Below are 19,666 nucleotides of genomic sequence, written 5' to 3'. Positions count from 1 at the left end.
CATTGGGAATCCATTTGTTCAGTCGCTTCCTCTGTTTCACAACCTCCGTCATCATTCATCCATCAACTGTCACTTTAAGCAGTTCAGCTGAAATAGACTCATCCAGGCCATCACTTTGCCTCCTCGAGTTAATTTGTTGGGAAATCCAGAAGACAATTGCAAAAGCAACGGCCAGCTTAAAAAACCACTAACAAATGTGCTGCAGATACTTCTGGATACCCCTCATGCTACTTCTGGGTTATCTTGTTCCAAGCGCATTGCTAAGTTAAAATTCCACCCATGGAGTCAATATAAAATCAGGAACAGCAAGTGAAATTTACAAAAAGATATAATGAAATAAAGAAGGATGGGATTAAAAGAGAGATATTTAAAAATAGACTGAAATGCTTTTAGAAACATTTTTTTAAAACTCCAATAATAGATAGAATCTGAAAAAATAAGACTCCAACCTGTTAAAATAAATTTTCGGTGTCAGAGAGCAAATAAAACTTATCAGAGTTAAAAGTTCATTTACACTTGAATGAATAAGTAGTAACATTTTCCGAGCAAGTTTTTTGGATAACTGGTGAGTAAGCAGCACAACGTTATGTATTTTAATGCTGAGTCTCTCTGCAAAGTATTATAGTGAAGCTTGTGGCAGACACTAGCAGGAAGACAGGAACGATTCCAGCTCTCGGCTTTTGTCACTCCAGAGTGATCCACATCACAAACAGAAATGTATTTCCTGGCAGAACGATTTCCATTTTCAACATGTCGCTGTCCAATTTCGTCCACAATAACAGCGAGTGCTGAAGGCTGTGCCACAAAATCTGGGCCAATGACCCATGCCAAGTATGATTCCACAGGTTCTGCTTGGCCTCAGTAATTACCAGCAATAAATTGGAAGCTTTCCTTGCTTGGTTTGAAGAAGTACGGGCAAGAACTGCATCTGGCAAATTTGTAAACCTTTTTCAACCCAAGGGAGCCAATGCAGCACACTGCGATTGCCATCGGCTAATTGAACACATACTAGGGCTAAACCAGATTTATTTGACATTGGACAACACATCATCTTTATTCATTAACAACAATTAGAAATATTTCCACAAATATGCAGGGCTACTCACCTGCTTCATTTCAATCTTCAATTTGCTAATTCCAGCTCTCTCACTTTTTGTTGCTCCAGTGTGATCCAAATCTTGAATAGAAATATATTTCCTGGCAGAGTGACGAACTATGGAAAGATAAGCAGGATGATTACAGCTGGAACAACTGCATACATGGAACAAATTGGATAGCAGATGCACCTGAAAAGAGGTTGCGACATAATTTCAAACAGAATGGTAGTGAAAAGGGTAAGGCTGGAAAAAGTTTTCACGAGTCTCACTGACACACATTTAAGGTGAAACACAAACAATGGAACAAAATATTCATATACATAGCTTTCAATTTACTATATTCCCAATACAAGGTAAAGGTGACTATTGAAAAGTAGTGGATGATTTGACTCGAATGAAATTGCTTCTCGAAACAAATTAATTGATAGACATTTAAGAGAATTTAAATTGCCCTAAAATTCTCAAAGCACTGGCAGTTTTAAAGTTTATTTATTAGTGTCACAAATAGGCTTACATTAACACTGCAATGAAGTTACTGTGAAAATCCCCGAGTCGCCACACTCCGGCGCCTATTCGGGTACACTGAGGGACAATTTAACATGGCCAATCCACCTAACCAGCAAGTCTTTCAGACAAAGAGGAAACCAGAGCACCCGGAGGAAACCCACGCAGACACGGGGAGAACATGCACTCTCCACACAGACAGTGACCCAAGCCAGGAATCGAAACCGGATCCCTGGCACTATGAGGCAGCACAGTGCTAGCCACTGAGCCACCGTGCTGCCCTGTTGGGTTAACACTCTGCAAATTAGGTCAAAGTAATTCTTTCTAAATGCATCAGACAGAATTCCACCACTGGGAATTATACCCTATATTAGTGGCACTGCAACATTTAATTCTATATGTAAAATAGGAACAAGAACACTTGGTTTAACTCATTCAGCTCACCATCATGTACAAACTAGTTATACCAGCTACCTGATCCCTCTACCTTCCAAGATCTATTTTCATTGCCTGGACATTTTCTTATCTTCATAATTTTATATAAGGAGGAAATAGTTGAATATCCTTAATGGTTCCTACTATTTTACAAACACCTACAACCTTTCATCTTCACACATAATTTAAAAAGTCAACAGTAGATGATCATGTAAACTGAAATGCAGGCTAAATGCAGCTCCTCCTATCATCTATCAAATCATAACCAACTACCCCAGCTTTGGGGATTGCTGTTCCATCTAGAATTGAATTTTTAATTTGGGCTGATAAATGGTAAGTAACATTTGTGCCAGATAAGTGTCAGACAATGACCACCTCCAACAAGAGAGAATCTAACCACCTTCCCTTGATATTCATTGGCGTTACCATTGATGAATCCACCATTATCAACATCTTGGAGGTTACCATTGACCAAAGACTGAATTGGACGAGCCATATAAATACTGTGGCTATAAGAGCAGGTCAGAGGCTGGGAATTCGGTGGAGAGTAACGCAACTCCCAACTCTCCAAAGCCTGCCCACCATCTACAAAGCACAAGTCAAGAGTGTGATGGAATACTCTGCACTTGCCTGGAATTCAATAACACTCAAAGCTCGACACCATCAGGAACAATGCAGCCTACTTGATTGGCATTCCAACCCTCAGCTTCAACATCCACTCCCTTCATTCCAATGCACAGTGGCAACAGTGTGTGCCATCTACAAGATACATTGCAGTAACTCACCAAAGCTCCTTTGACACATCTTCCAAACCGATGACCTCTGCCACTTAGAAGGACAAGGGCAGCAGCTGCATAGGAAGACAACCACCTACAAGTTCCCTCCAAGCCAAACACCATCCTGGTTTGTGACTATATCATCATTCCTTTACAATGACTGGGTCAAAATCCTGGAACACCCTTCCTAACCACAGTCTGGGTGTACCTACAGATGGACTGCAGCTGTAAAAAAAAGCAGCTCAGCACCACTTTCTCAAAGACAATTAGGAATGGGCATTGAAAATGCTGGCCTGGCCTGCAAAACTCACATCCCATGAAACAATAAAAATAATTGTTTTGCACATATCAATGCTTTCCTGAAAGGATCACATTTACTTCCTGAACACGATTTTTGTTAAACCGTTCATCCTCTTAAAATCTACTCTTCCTGTGCAATTGAGCTGTGTAAGAAGATAATCAATCAACACAATTGAATTTTGTCTTGTGCAGTTACTTCCAGCTTTCATTTGCATCTATTGTTACTGTGATCTGTAGATCCTTGTGTTTGACCACCAGAAGTTTCCCCATGGCTTTCACTTCCGTTTCTGCCGTAGGATCCTCGTGTGAGGCAATCTCAGAATACAATCAATGTAGGTCTATCTTTTCCCACTGACTTCATCAGTGGTGACACCATTTCTCTTTGATGTACACTTTCATTTGTCACTTTGTTAAACCATTTGATATTAAAGAGTTGTCACAAGCATTTGAACTGGAAAAACTGTTGAGCTGGTTTTGGATGGCTTTGTTGGACCTCCATGTTTCTGATTCCTGAGGAACGCAGCCAGCACATTGCTCTTTTTCCAATCACATCTTGAGATTGAGGAAAAAGCTCCGTACTTAAAACTACCTTACACTCATTTCCCCAACCATTGAGCCCTCCTGTTTACAAGGTAGGTGACATTGTTCACAAGTCATTGATTGATAATGTCATTGCTGCCCATCCTATGGCTTTAATCTTCCAGTTCCACTGTCAAAGGTAGCCTCACCAACCCTGCCCCCATCCTTCCACCATTTCTATCCTGTTGAAAGTTTACTGCAGGGCAGAATTCACTGAAGGGCTCCTCCAGCACCGAACTCATAAACATGAACTGACGCTGTTGTGCACAAACAAAACGCAATCTGCCCTCTAGCTCAAGTAACTTATTCAAATAGGCAGAGTGTAAACCCTTAATAATACTGAATTCTTCAATATATTCCTTGGAAACCTGTACTCTTCCTCAACAAAACGGCCCAGCTCTCTGCCAGCCTGATATGTGGCCCTCCTCGGAATCAGTTTCAGATTCTCAATATTTATCCAATGTGAGGGGATCAAAGCCAGCTATTGTCCCACACAAAACTTCAGCAAGGCCTTACAAAGGCAACGATTGTACTTCTACTTTTATATTTTAAAATGTCGAACAATGGAGTTTACACTTTTGGGTGTAGATGAGGACAGAAGGCAACTGAAAAGTTTTGACACTTAACCAAATCAAACTTATGCTTCGTCCTCTTCATAACTCAATCTATGTTTACAATGACAGAAAAGTCAAATCAGATCATAAGCCACTTTAAAAGTATCTCATGTTGACAGATCATATTGCAAGGCATTAAATATCACTTTTGGTCTGTCTTTTTGTCTTCAGCATTATAACCATGCGCATAGTTCTTTAAAATAATGAGATTAAAAACACAACCATTTATCTCAACTTGAAATTCCTTTCCGCTCAGAATATGGTGTAGAAGTGTCTTCAAATCAGAAGGTCTCATAGAAATTAAATGTTCAGTTGCTGCTTCACCTAAAAAAGTCAAAATTGAAAGGAGTAAATATACTGAAGGTTATTGTAATTAGAAAAGCAAACATAATGCTATGATCATGCAAAAAACACAACAGCACAAGACTTTGGAGGTAATGTTGAGCCTTTACAACACACTAATCCTAGTACATTTGGAGATGTAATTCTGATCATATCACAAAAAACATATGCAGGAAAAAGACAGGACACAGAAAGGCTAAGATCAATCTCGAGTATAAAAGGATACAAGCTATGAGAAATTTAAACTCTTGAACTTCAGAAAAAGAGAGGTTACAGATGTATATGGCAAAAACCGAAGGCAGGACTTTATCTTTTAGATCAGGATCCCTGCTGTTCAGATCAAATGGGGATCACAACCCTGTATCACGTGTGGAGCAGTTACTTGTCAGTGATATTTCCTGAATTGGCAAATTAGCAGCCAGAGAGTGGGTTTGTTATCCATTTAAGAAGCTGAGAGCCAATAATAGGTCCTCCAGCACTGAAACAAATGAAACTTGCATTTCAGGTGAGGGTGACAGAATGTGCCCCACATTTCAACGTTTTAAAGTTATAGCAGGGCATGTAGAAAATCTTGACGCAATCAGGCAACATGGTTTTGTTAAAGGGAAATTATGTTTGACTAATTTATTAGAGTTCTTTGAGGAAGTCACAAGTATTGTGGATAAAGAGAAACCTCTAGATGTTGTATACATGGATTTTCAATAAGCATTTAATAAGATGCTACCTAGAATCATAGAGGTTTACAGCATGGAAACAGGCCCTTCGGCCCAACTTGTCCATGCTGCCCTTTTTTTTTTTAAACCCCTAAGCCAATCCCAATTGCCCGCATTTGACCCATATCCCTCTATACCCATCATACCCATGTAACTATCTAAATGCTTTTAAAAAGACAAAATTGTACCCACCTCTACTATTACCTCTGGCAGCTTGTTCCAGACACTCACCACCCTCTGTGTGAAGAAATTGCCCCTCTGGCCACTTTTGTATCTCTCCCCTCTCACCTTAAACCTATGCCCTCTAGTTTTAGACTCCCCTACCTTTGGGAAAAGATATTGACTATCTAGCTGATCTGTGCCCCTCATTATTTTATAGACCTCAGTCTCCTACGCTGCAGAGAAAAAAGTCCCAGTCTATCCAGCCTCTCCTTATAACTCAAAACCATCAAGTCCGGGTGACATCCTAGTAAATCTTTTCTGCACTTTTCCTAGTTTAATAATAGCCTTTCTATAATAGGGTGACCAGAACTGTACAGTATTCCAAGTGTGACCTTACCAATGTCTTGTACAACTTCAACAAGACGTCCCAACTCCTGTATTCAATGTTCTGACCGATGAAACCAAGCATGCTGAATGCCTTCTTCACCACTCTGTCCACCTGTGACTCCACTTTCAAGGAACAATGAACATGTACCCCTAGATCTCTTTGTTCTGTAACTCTCCCCAACGCCCTACCATTAACTGAGTAAGTCCTGCCCTGGTTCAATCTACCAAAATGCATCACCTCGCATTTGTCTAAATTAAACTCCATCTGCAATTCGTCAGCCCACTGGCCCAATTGATCAAGATCCCGTTGCAAGTGGAGATAACTTTCTTCACTGTCCCAATTGATCAAGATCCCGTTGCAAGTGGAGATAACTTTCTTCACTGTCCACTATGCCACCAATCTTAGTGTCACCTGCAAACTTACTAACCATGCCTCCTATATTCTCATCCAAATCATTAATATATATGACAAATAACAGTGGACCCAGCACTGATCCCTGAGCACATCGCTGGTCACAGGCTTCCAGTTTGAAAAGCAACCCTCTACAACCACCCTCTGGCTTCTGGCACATCAAAGGTTATTACACAAAATAAGACATTGTGGTGTAGAGGTTAACATGTTATCATGAATAGAGGATTGGTTTGCTAACATGAAACACAGAATAGAGATAACCAAATTATTTTTGGTTTGGCACTAATAGAGTTCCTCAGGAGTAAGTGCTAGGTTCTCAACTATTTATAATATATATAAATGACTTGAATGAAGAGGCCAGATGTATGGTTGCTAAATTTGATGATGACACAAAGATAGGTAGGAAAGTAAATAGTGATGAGGGCATAGAGAGTCCTTTAGTTTGGGATTTAGTTCGGTTAAGTGAGTAAGCAATAATTTAGCAGAATGAGTACATGTGGGAAATGCGAACCTGTCAACCTTGTCAGGAAGATTAGAAAAGCAATGGGAACGGCGGGAATATGCGAATATTCCAACCCGTTTTTTGGACTAGCTTAGTTGAATGAATTTACAACATTCTGTGCATCATAGGGTCTGTCAGGGGAATTACGCCATTTGGAGACTGGGGTGGGGAGTGGCGGGGCAGTAGCAAGGCCTAACCCCACCCAAGAGGCTAGCATCGGACTGCAGAGGGGGCCAGTGCACATGCACCAATCTCCCATTATACTGCGAGATCAGTTGACAAGTGCCACCCCCCCCCCCCCCCAACCCAATGGCCGGACCCGGCGTCCACCAATCTCCGACCACCCTTCGCCTCCCTGCCCCCCTCCCACTGATCCCCAACCCACCACCAGTCCCATCACCCCTCCCCCCTCCCCTCCATGTAGAATTGCCCCATTCCCTCCCCTCCTTCTTCCCCTGGCCTCCTGGACTGGCTCTGTCCCCATTAGGCCCTGCTCCCTTGGCATTGCCCAGTGTGCCAGGCTGGCACTGCCTATGGGGCAACCCCCTGTCCCCAATCTCTTGGGAGGCCTCAATGGCCTCTTGTCCCACCAGCGAGGCAATCACGCCTGGTCCCCGTTGGTGGGGACCATACATGATCCCCGCTGGTGTAGATCTCCACTGGTGGAGGCAGAAACTTTAGCGAGCCTGGACAATCGAGTCCGGGGCTCGCTAACAAGATGGAGAGCAGCCTCCGCAAATGGTAATCAGCCTCAGGCTGTTCTCCAGTGCGAGGCTAATTATGCTGTAAACAAGTGGACTGGGAAGATAAAAAACAAAACATGACAATTGTCCTCCATCCCCGTCAGGATTCCATTCAGAAACAAGAATGTGTGTACTAGGAACAACATTTTTTTGAATATAAAATGTGATATTACAGGAAGGTGCCCCCCAAAGACTTAGTCCAATCTGATTTTGGAGGAAGGAGGAATATTTACAGAAATAGATCCACTCCTATAAAGAGGGAGAGCTTAAAAATAAATACACAAACCTTCCTGATATAGCAATGAGACAACATTATTTGATTGGACTATTAGGAAGACTGTCCACAGTTGATGAAACATCCACAAATTTATCCCAGACTCTGTCCCACTATTATTTTTATTCGGACTGGTTCTGAACACTGCAAATTCAGGGTTTGAATGTGTATGTTTTCAGATAATTTTGTTTTGCTATCCTGAGAGAGAGAGAGTTTGATGATGTTTTTGAAACGCTTTACCTGTACATATGAGAGAATTGGCCAACTCGGTTGCCATGACCTGAATAATTAGTCCAATACGCAGTCGGAACATTTCAGCAAACAAACTGGGTTCTGTCTTTATGTACATTGCTAGGTAAACCACAATTTCCTACCAAAAACAGAAAGGATGATAAATGTAAAATGAAACAACTGATACAACGTACACAATAAATTCTGAATTCATAGAATCTTACAGAATAGGAGGCCACTCAACCCAGTATGCTAGTGTTGAATCTTTGAAAGAGCAATTCAATTAGTCCCTCACCCCTGCGTTCCCCCATGATCCTGAATTCTTCTATCTTTCAAGTATTTATCTAATTCCCTTTTGAAAATGTGGCCACCATCTATTCCAACAATACCTTGACCTTGATCAATATAATCAATATCCAGATCAATATAATTCACTGTGAGATCTTTTAAAGATTCTCATGTCACCTTTGAATCTTTTGCCTAAATTATCTTGAATCTGTGTCCTGTTATTACTGGAAAGTTTATCCTTATTTACATTATCAAAACCTATCATGATTTTGAATGCTTATATTAAATCTCTCTTTAACCTTTTCTGCTCAAAGGAGAGCAATCCAAACTTCTCTCGTCTTACCATGTGAATACTTTATGTAATGGGATACAACCCAAAAAGTAACAATAGTTTTTTTGTGCTATAGAACAGCAACTTGTAAAATTTTTAAATTGAGGCACCAATCACACAAATGGACCAGGGAATTTTAAAAAAAACTGCGCATTAAACAAATGTACATTACCCTCTAGAGGTCCTGACTGCCAGTTCTGGTTAATCGTGTACATATTCAAGATTCCATGGCCTTAGTACTACCTATACAAAGTAACCCCCAATAACCCCATTAATTACATGAGAAAATTAGAAAATTGTTAATTTCACCCCCCCATCTCAAATTTCCTGCCCTAAAACAAATGTGGCATTTCTAATTTCCCTCCCTTGTAAGGTAATATTCCAAGCTGGCTCCATTTGATGAGATCTGCAATGTCAAGACAAGCCTGAAATCAATTCAGTGATTCCAAACACATCATAGACAACACACACCAGTGTATCCAATGAGGCATCTTTAGCAGGAAATGCACCGATGGTATCAACATTAAGCAGCAGAACAATCTTTATATTTGTATAGTATCATCTTCACATGCTATTCAATCTGAACTTTTTGAATTATGTTTTGGTGTCAGTTAACAGGACCTATTGTCAAACTAAACAATGACTGATGTAATCCACTGATAATTGTCAGTGGAGAAGCATTAAATGGCTATTAAAACTTAAAATATACACAGCATTTTAAATTGGACTTGTTAACAGGATTTTATGAACCAACCTGCGTGAGGATGACTAGACTCTCATTCCGTTCACTAGCTTCTTCGATCAGTTTTGTAAGTTCATTAAGCGGCAAGGGTCTAATGAGAAAGGAAAATCATAAATTAATGTCATTACTGTTTCAACCTAATGTGACCTGACAACCAATCTTCAGTCAAGTACTCACGCTGAAATTGTTCTCTCGCGAGGTTCAGGAGGAAGGCCAACAGTCAGATGCTTTTGATTTGACAAGAGTGTTGTGCAGGCCTGTGAGAGACACCATCATAATGCAGTTTTAGGACGTAACTTTATACACTAAGAAAACACAATAACCAGTTAGAACCAGTTATTTCGGTTACTGACAAAGACAATGTTCCAACAGCTCAGTGAAATATTGCATTATTCATTCTTTATGACACATGACATGATCATATAAATCCCTGATTAGTATTAAATTAATCGATCTCAGCCAGGATAGCAGTGGGACTCTCATATGTTCACAAACACAACCATAGTATAGCATGCCTGATTATTCAGTAATTTGTTATCCTTATCTACTCTGGATAAGGATAAAGCTCAGATGCGATATCGTACACAATCAAATAACTAGCTAATATTCATTGTCCGGGTTGATACATGAGGCGTTTCATCATGTATCAACATGTCAAAGCATTGCTAATAAATGAAGACTGCTGCCTAGAATCGGTCATTACTTTCAAAGGCAGAGGTGGTAAAATAGAGCACAACTGAAAGCAGCTGAAAATATATTACCTAAATAAACATAAAGGCTCAATTCCATGTTGTAATGAAATTGGAACTTCACAAATTCTCAGAATTGTACATTATCAAGTGGCTGTACTCCAATTCTATCACTTTTAGTTAATGTACACAGACATTCCAACACAAAATGAATATAAAACGCACTAACAATAAGGTTAAGAAAGTATGCCAATGCCAGGGGCACCAGCAGATTTCAGATTTGGAAAATGTTAAAATTAAGATACATGGAACCACCATATTAGGCACTGTGCAGTTTAATGTTGAAGTATTAGATTTTTAACTACCTCATCAAGTTCTTCAATCTTTTTCTGGAGCATACCAGAAATATAACGGATTAGTCCCCATTGCTGAGCAATGCCAGCTTTTGTGTACAGCTCTATTAGGAGGTCACGGACGGTGGTGCGAGGACTTTCAGACATATTTGTATCCCAATCTATACCCCTACACATAGAACAGGGAGATTTGGAAAGAGAAGCAGAAAAATACAAATCAAACCACGTATCAATCATTACCTCAATAATATTGAATAATGTATCCATTGAAATATAGAAAAATCTTACTTCACCATATAGATTACGTGGATTAGTTCAAACTGTTCTTGCAAGGTTGAGCACATCTTCAACTGTTCGATCAAGCCTTTGCAATCTATTTCATCAGAGTCAGTGTGAGGCAAATCTTTTCTTGCAGTGTCTGATGGAATCTGATACGGGATAAGAACAAGCCCAAAATGTCACAAAACATCAGGTGAGCTTTCCATTAGCATAGGTACAGTCAAAATGCATGAATGTTAATCTTATAATTTATGGCCTACCATAGAAAATGCAAATAGTTCTTAAACACCGTTCGGAGAAGAGAACCTGCACCCCTATTTGTTTTGTCTGTCACTATGTGACTGATTTTTATTGCCCTCTGAAGTATCAAAGACAAAAAGGAATGGGTAATGTATTCAGCCTCCCCATGTGGCATTGTGCCATCCACGTACTAAATATAAATTAATGCTAGCTGTTAAGAAAGCATATGTGCAGCTAGGACCTTATTTGAAAAGTAACTATACAATCACTCAGCACAGTCTTTAATAGATGGTTTGAGCAAAACTACTTTCAGTTCATCTCAATGTATAATCTGAATTCTTTATTCTACTGAAAGAATTTTTTGAGCTCATGGAGGAAACAAAATTTATTTGGAGGAAAATGTTCTTTATCCAGAGTCTATTTTAGGTCAGATAAAGCCTAAGGTAACTTCTCTCTTTACATTTAACAAACACTGTTAGACCGATTGTACTTTGAATCAGGGAGAATAGAGTGGCATTGACCACGAGTCTAACACCAACAGGTTAAATGCAAGAGGAAGACACCGCAATGCAAGTAAAACTTCTTTTACACCATCTTACTGAGCATCTCAGGTCAGATGTAGCACAAGCTAGATACTAATAACTATAAATTTCCACAATTTGCGGTGGTGATACAGTTTCGGAGGTAGAATTCGCTACAAAAATTCAGTTTTCAGTCTTCTGCTATTTCATAGGTTCTGGAAATCTTCCAGTACCTCACTTGTGTGGCCATATTTGTTTTAGTCTGGACAATCAGTGTCAACAGCTACTAAATCATTCAGAGCTAAGCTCAATTCTGTCTTCAATGTCTACAAATTTACACATTTCCAGCAAGACAACTGCTCTGCAATTGGACCAAATGATGCTTGGTCACGCTTCATCCCTCCATGGACCAAAAACTGGAGACACATACTCAACAGGTCAGTCAGCATCCACTGAGAAAAAAAGTCATTTCAGGTACAAGAAAAAATTACAGGGGCTAATTATAACCTAGGTAGATAATTAAAAACGAAACAAAAACAGAAAATGCTGGAAAACCTCAGCAGGTCTGACAGCATTGGTGGAGAGAGAATAGAGCCAATACTTTGAGTCTGGATGACCCTTCATCAGAGCATATTCAAATTTTCTTTGTTGCATTTTTCTGCATGCATTAGTTGATTTTTCTGGGTATTTCCCAGTTTTTGCAAAGTGCAACAAAGAAAACATGAATATAGTCTGATGAAGGGTCATCCTGACTCGAAACGTTGGCTCTATTCTCTCTCCATAGATGCTGTCTGATCTGCTGAGATTTCCCACCATTTTCTGCTTTTGTTTCACATTCCAGCATCCACAGTATTTTGCCTTTAATTTGAAAAGTAGTAATTTACTTGCCTGGAATTCACCATTTCTTACTATTCATGATTTTAACCTGCAGGTTCATGAACCATGCCTAAAGCAGGAAGGAGCCTCATGAAGTTTAGGCAAATCAAGAGCATATTCTATCAAGACCACACCAATTGCATCCACTAGGACATGAGTGTGGAAATTGGCATGGCTTTCCTGTCAGGGTGAAGCAGATGGTCGGAAGGATGAAATGATAATATATGCACGGAAAAAGATATCCTCTGTATAGCCATGAGGTACTGGACAGAGACCCTCTGCTTCTGACTCTTCCCCTACCTCTGGAATGCCCTCCTGAAATTCCTCCCCACCACCTGCAATTGTAATTGCCAAACGTTATGGTTCAGGTCAGAAACTCCGAAGTGTTTTGTGAAGCCCGCCTGAATTATAAGTTTTGCATTTTGAATTTGGCTCGGATAAGCATGAGATGTTTCACTTCAGGTGTAATTCCAAAGACCCACTCGGGAGCTTTTATCAAACAAAGTTTAATTAAGAATATAGTTAACATGTATAGTAAGAAAATTAGCAAGGACATTTATCAATTACAAGCAAGAAACAAACCAACCACTATAATGTATAACTCCTAATGAATATCTCTAATGTGTTCCAATTAAAACCAAAACCCAAAAAACCCTTTCACAGATTTATCACTGCACAAGCTAAAGCTCACATGATACCGGAATCCAGTTCCCTGGGTTGAATGTTGATTTCAAATGATCCTGAAAACTCAGAGCAGTTTGTAGTGGTATCAGCTCCCCACAACACCAATTCTTTACTGCAGGATAGCAATAAGCTGTGCTTTCAGTTAACTGGTAAAATTTTCAAAATCAAAACAGGAGAGAGACTTCTTTCAGCAATGCTTCTAACACAGCAGCCCAGAACTGAATTTAAAAACAACCCTTGTCACCTGATTTGCACACATTTTCCTTTTCCTCCCACAATGAGGCTTTGCTACAGAGAGCATTTTTCTTTACACTTCTTAAGGGCACACTAACATTACACAAGTGTAATGACTCAGGAAGCCCAACTGGAAAAGGAATGGTATTTATTGTTAAACACAAAATAAAGCCACTATTCTGCGGCAGACGTACACAAGTTTCAACTGGGACAACAGTTCTGCAGACCCTTCCTGGTATCTACTTAGATTCAGGTGATGAGTTTCACCTGGGCAGGCCATTGCCTGTTACCAAGGGAACTCGTATTCAATGCCTCCGCAGGGAGATCAATTAGCAATTCCTCATGGAACTCATGGGGGTTATCACTCCCCTCCCCTAAGAGTTCGAGGGTTCCCCCTCACTCCTATGGTGATGGGCCATTTTTGTCATTTGGCCCGTGATCTCATTTCTGTCGTTTGCATGGTTTAGTCGGGGAGGCGTATACCGAGTGGGCAAATGTCTCTTTCTTGTGGAAGAACATCTCTTCCTTGTGTTGAAGGGCCAATATAGGGGACTCGTCCCCGGTGGTGATCTCCTAATGCAACTCTTCTGCTTAGGCTGAGTCCTCGTATACTTCTCTTGGGTTGAGTTTCTGTCTGCAGGCCAGCATATAAGGTGCTAATGGTGGTATCTCCGGTGCAGCAGTTGCCCCCGTGGAGAGTTCCCAACGGTGGAGGTGATCAGCATGTTCTTTTGTAGTCTTTACCGTGTATGACATTGGTCCTGTTTTTGAGAAGCCAACTCCTGGGATCCCACGGGGAGCTGTCTCCAAAATCCCGTGTCTCCTGGTTTGAAGGTCTTGTCAGGTATGTGTCCATCGTGGCCACCTTTTTGGACTTCTTGTTTTTCTTCGGTTTTGCGCCAAGATTCAGGAAAGTGAGGCTAAGCCTGGTCTGAAGGCATCGGCCCATCAACAGCTCCGCCAGGGCTTTTCCCACTGTCATGTACAGTGCTGTCCTATAATTGAGAACGAAACATGCAAGCTTGTTTGTTTTTTCAATACCTGGACTGCTCGCTTAGCCAGGCTATTTGAAAAAAGGGGATAGTGTGCCATGCGGATATGCCTCATTCAATTTATGTTCACAAAGGTTTGGAACTCCCTGTTGGTAAATGGAGTCCTGTTGTCCATTACAAGGACCTCAGGTATAACCGTGTGTGTAGAAAGATTGCCATGTCTTTCTATGGTGTTGCAAGAGGTAGTAGAGGCCATCTGGTGCACATGGATCCATTTTGAATGAGCATCAATCAGAATTAAGAACATAGAACCCATAAATGGTCCTGCAAAGTCTGCGTACATTTGCACTCAGGAACTTGCCAGCCATTCCAAAAGGTCAATGAGGCTGTTGGTGCGACCTTCTGCTTTTCCTGGCAGGTGTTGCACTGCTTGGCCAGGTCTCCTGTCCTTGTCTATAGATGTAACTTCTTGTAGGTATTTTCATTTTAGTAATTCTGGGGTACAGGGATTTATAAACACCTGAAATTCAACAAGTACAGGAGAAGCAGCAAGAGCAGGAGGAAGAAGAAGACAACCAGAGATAGCCACCACCATTGTTCCTATCTGCCAGTGCATTTCACCTAAATCAGCTCTCCTATCCCCATTACAGCAACTATCCCACAATCCTTAGAATGACCATCCAGCTGCCTTCCTCAGTTCAGACTTATGGGTCTCGACCTCATTTCAGTATAAAGATATGCACCACCTCAATTCCACAACTGCAAAACAAATTTATCAACTTAATTAAATCCTGTGCTAATAAAATACAAAATAAATAATTATCTAAACTTAGGTCAGTGGGAATACCGACTGCAAGTACTCTTCCAACAAGATGGTCTGTTAGAATTAATTTTGTTATTTGACCTGTTACTGGTCTCATTAGCCTATAACTGCTTGGGTCATTTTTGTCATGCTTTTGATATGAAAGTACAGTTCCACCACTTAAAACACCCATGTTTAAAATGGACAGGTGTGTATATCAATTTTTAAAAAACCCATTAATATAAATTGCCTTCTTGGTCTACAACATTCTTGTAATAGTCTTATAAATTACACAAGTTTTCTAGGTCATGAACATCAGATTACATTTAGTTTTTCTCCTGATTTGTAAGCAGCAGTGTGAAGTTAGTAATGAAGGTAAAAGTCAGCATTTGCTGACTATACTGAAACTAACAGCAACTTCTAGATTCCCAAAGTTACTATCAGCAATTCTATGTTTCTCCAGAGGGTTTGCTATTGAAATCGTCCAGAGGTGAACTCCCTTCAAAGTGCAATCCCCAAGCAATCAATAAACTGACAAAAATCTATACTTTTATGATATTAGTCTCACTACACCTTAATTAATGAAGCGTCACAAGGTTTTAAATGATGGCACATGTGTTATAATTACAGCTAAACACCCCCACTGGCCCGTAGGTTTTTAAATTATGTAGGATGTTTATAATTACTGCTAAGCATCCTCACTGAACCTGAAAAGCCAATTTTATTCTTGTGGAATATCAAATTTCTCCATTATTTAAAAATATCCACATTTTCAAACTTTTTTAAATGTTTCAAAATGGTGGAATGGTGCAACGACAATAATCAATGTCTGTAAAATGAAGGAGATAGTCATTGACTTCAGGAAGGACATGCCCCCGTCTACATCAACAGAGACGAAATCGAAAGGGTCGAGAGCTTCAAGTTTTTAAGTGTCCAGATCACCAACAACCTGTCCTGATCCCCCCATGCTGACACTATAGTTAAGAAAGCCCTCCAACGCCTCTACTTTCTCAGAAGACCAAGGAAATTTGAAAGTCAGCTACGACTCTCACCAATGTTTACAGATGCACCAGAGAAAGCATTCTCTCTGGTTGTATCACAGCTTGGTATGGTTCCTGCTCTGCCCAAAACCACAAGAAACTACAAAAGGTTGTGAATGTAGCCCAATCCATCACACAAACCAGCCTCCCATCCATTGACTCTGTCTACACTTCCTGCTGCCTCGGCAAAGCTGCCAGCATAATCAAGGACCCCACGCACCCCGGACATTCTCTCTTCCACCTTCTTCCATCGAGAAAAAGATACAAAAGTCTGAGGTCACATACCAACCGATTCAAGAACAGCTCCTTCCCTGTTGCCATCAGACTTTTGAATGGACCTACCCTGCATTAAGTTGATCTCTCTCTACACTGTAGCTATAACTGTAACACTACATTCTGCACTCTCTTGTTTCCTTCTCTATGAATGGTATGCTCTGTCTGTATAGTGCGCAAGAAACAATACTTTTCACTGTATGCTAATATATGTGACAATAATAAATCAAATCAAATCTTTTAGAGATGCATCTCAGAGAGCAGCCTTTCCGGATGTATCACAACTTGGTATGGCTCCTACTCTGACCAAGACTGCAAGAAATTACAAAGGGTTGTGAACGTAGCCCAGTCCATCACGCAAATGAGCCTCCCATCCATTGACTTCGTCAATACTTCCCTCTACCTCAGAAAAGCAGCCAGCATAATCAAGGACACCACACACCCTGGACGTACTCTGTTCCACCATTTCGTTGGGAAAAAGATACAAAAGTCTGAGATCACGTACTAACCGACTCAAGAACAGCTTCTTCCCTGCTGCCATCAGATCTTTGAATGGACCTGCCATATATTAAGCTGATCTTTCTCTACAACCTAGTTGTGACTGTAACACTATATTCTGCAGCCTCTCCTTTCCTTCTCCCCTACGTACACTATGAACGGGATGCTTTGTCTTTACAGCACGCAAGAAACAACATTTTTCACTGTATCCCACTACATGTGACAATAATAAATCAAATCAAAGTTTGGCTTCAATCTTAATCCAATCATAATTTATTTCACTACCTGAAAAAATTAAATGAAAAGGTGATGATAACCAGTGCCTTTAACTTCCAGGTTTGCTGTCTGTGAGAATACTTCAATGCAATTGACATCACTGCTGCTGGACTTATGGGGATTCCCTTACCTTGATGCTAATTTAAACTGTTATCGGGAAAGAGAAATCCATGTCACAGATCAAAGTATCATTATGGTCAGTTTCTTAGAGGTTAATGACAAGTGCTGTTGTTTCACCGTTAATCGCAAAATCCAGTATAATGGGCGGAATTCTCCCAAAAACATTTAAGTTGCAAATTCGCACAAAAACTAGAGTAATTCACTCTGTTTTTTCCAGTGGGTGTTTTCCAGTGGGCCTCTCCGCCGGTTTCCTGTGCGAAGCAGCCGCCACCGGAAATCCGATGCTGGGCGGCGCTATTGTGGCAGGAACGCATGCGCAAACCTCATGCATCGCCCACCGCAACATTCTCCTGGCCCACTGCGCTAAAAAATTAGTCATGATGAGGAGATGCCGGCGTTGGACTGGGGTGAACACAGTAAGAAGTCTCACAACACCAGGTTAAAGTCCAACAGGTTTATTTGGTAGCAAATACCATAAGCTTTCGGAGCACTGCTCCTTCGTCAGATGGAGTGGAAATGTCAGACATTTCAAATGTTGACAAACAGACATTTCCACTCCATCTGACGAAGGAGCAGTGCTCCGAAAGCTTATGGTATTTACTACCAAATAAACCTGTTGGACTTTAACCTGGTGTTGTGAGACTTCTTACTAAAAAATTAGTGCAGCGGGATGGGAGAATCGCCTCCAATATGTTTTCGAGCAGTCCCAAGTCAGGTGTTAGGTGGATGTTTGCAGCTCAATTCATTTAATCTATGGCACTCAAAGCACTTGCTGTTCACATATGCCAAGATATGGATTAATGGCCTTTCCGGCCTGTCACCAGCAGCAGCTGATTATATTTCCAGCAAATGCTCGTTTGAGTACATTGGTGTAAGGAACATATTTGGCACAATATTTGTCCAGTTGACAGTTTGCTCCTGCTCTGCAACCTCAGCTCAGGTTTCTCCTTGCATTTCAGATCCAATAACAAGTTGCACTTATTTAGTGCCACTTTAACATAATAAAATCCCAAAGAGATAGTTTTTGTTACGAGCCCAGTTATGAGAATTATGGAGAAGCTGGATACTTGTTAGGATCTCAACTTAATGTGTGGGAGAACCCAGGGTTAGGAAATAAGTGCAGGCCTTCAAGATAAAATTGAAACACCTAAAGAATTGTTACTACACAAATTTGAACAGAACAAAACAAACACTGGCAATAATGACTAAATAGGTACATCGAGCATATAAGATTATGGGTACTGCTCCCATTCATGTTAGGTGCATTTAGCGACGATAGTGGAAAATATCGCAAGGTTAAGTTGCATTACACGTTGACGTAAAAGCCGAAAGTGATCGTCCCATCCCCCTGTCAGTGGTGGCCCACGTTTCCTGCCATTCAATGTTGGAACCCTCATTGTAATACATTAGCATATCATTATTGGGCTCATATACCAGAATCACTCTCTAATGTCAAAAAATCCATTCATGGCAGCATGATGTCAGAACAGTGCAAAGCATGACTGGCTTCAAAAGGCGTGGACCTAGTGAGCAGATCTCTGAGGGGAGCTTGGAGTTGAGCGCAGCATTTATAGAGCATCTCCAATTCTCTAGGGTGGAGAGAGGGTACGAATGTTAACTCGAGGAAAACAAGGCTTGACCCAGTGGGTACCAAGGCTGACTCACGGGACACAGGTTTGAGCAAGGGGGTACCGGATTAGACTTGGGGGAGACTGGCCGTTGACTCCTGGAATATCAGATGTTGACTCCAGCAATGTGGAGGGTTTCACAGACAAATCTGAAAAGCAGTGCTTTGGAGGATGCCTTCTGGGACACGGGCGTCTTATAAGGGCCTTGCAGAGAGATGGGAAGTCTCGGGCATGGGCTTCTTGGAAGGGCCTCACACACAGAAAGGAAGCATGGAGGGATATGGGGAGTCATTAAGACAGACGGTTCAACATGCTTGGAGTCTAACTAATCATGCAATTATGCCCACTCAGGCACCACTTGTGTGTGCGCCACTGGCTGTTGCTCAATCCTTTTAACCCTTGGCGCACTGACTTCCAAAATCAATGACTGCCATGGTGTGCATGTACCATTGCCCGGCTAGGCAGGTAACTATACACTCTTAGACAGTTGATAATGCCACACTGCATTCCAAATCCTTGGCTGTGTGCTGAGGAGCATATTGGCAAGTGCTGTCCATAGAGCAGTGCAAGGCCTTGGAATGAAGCTTGGGCCAATGTCTGCATCTGAGATGAGAGCTCAGGATTCAGCAAAGTGGTTAACTAGTCATATGGTGTGGAGCAAGGGTAGTGTGGGGTCTTATCCAAGCAGCATTCGAACGAAGGACGAGCCATCAACATTGTGGCCAGTAC

General features: G+C 41.0%; 1 protein-coding gene across 8 annotated transcripts in view; it reads right to left on the bottom strand.

Annotated features, from left to right (window-relative positions):
* Positions 1 to 19,666, bottom strand: part of phka1a (phosphorylase kinase, alpha 1a (muscle)) — a 94,290-nt gene that overhangs the window by 18,138 nt on the left and 56,486 nt on the right. For 4 of the 8 annotated variants that reach the window (XM_078211659.1, XM_078211655.1, XM_078211657.1 and 1 more), the window contains 7 exons: positions 10,763 to 10,902; positions 10,487 to 10,643; positions 9,610 to 9,689; positions 9,445 to 9,523; positions 8,081 to 8,210; positions 4,525 to 4,629; positions 1,107 to 1,213 (listed from right to left, as the gene is read on the bottom strand). In XM_078211659.1, the coding sequence (XP_078067785.1) occupies positions 1,107 to 1,213; positions 4,525 to 4,629; positions 8,081 to 8,210; positions 9,445 to 9,523; positions 9,610 to 9,689; positions 10,487 to 10,643; positions 10,763 to 10,902 (798 nt within the window). The remainder of the gene's footprint in view (positions 1 to 1,106; positions 1,214 to 4,524; positions 4,630 to 8,080; positions 8,211 to 9,444; positions 9,524 to 9,609; positions 9,690 to 10,486; positions 10,644 to 10,762; positions 10,903 to 19,666) is intronic. The other 4 variants (XM_078211660.1, XM_078211661.1, XM_078211656.1 and 1 more) reach the window with 1 other exon arrangement.

This window comes from Mustelus asterias, chromosome 4 (assembly GCF_964213995.1).
Source record: "Mustelus asterias chromosome 4, sMusAst1.hap1.1, whole genome shotgun sequence".
NCBI classification, from domain to species: Eukaryota; Metazoa; Chordata; class Chondrichthyes; order Carcharhiniformes; family Triakidae; genus Mustelus; species Mustelus asterias.
This window is presented reverse-complemented; position numbering and strand designations above follow the sequence as displayed.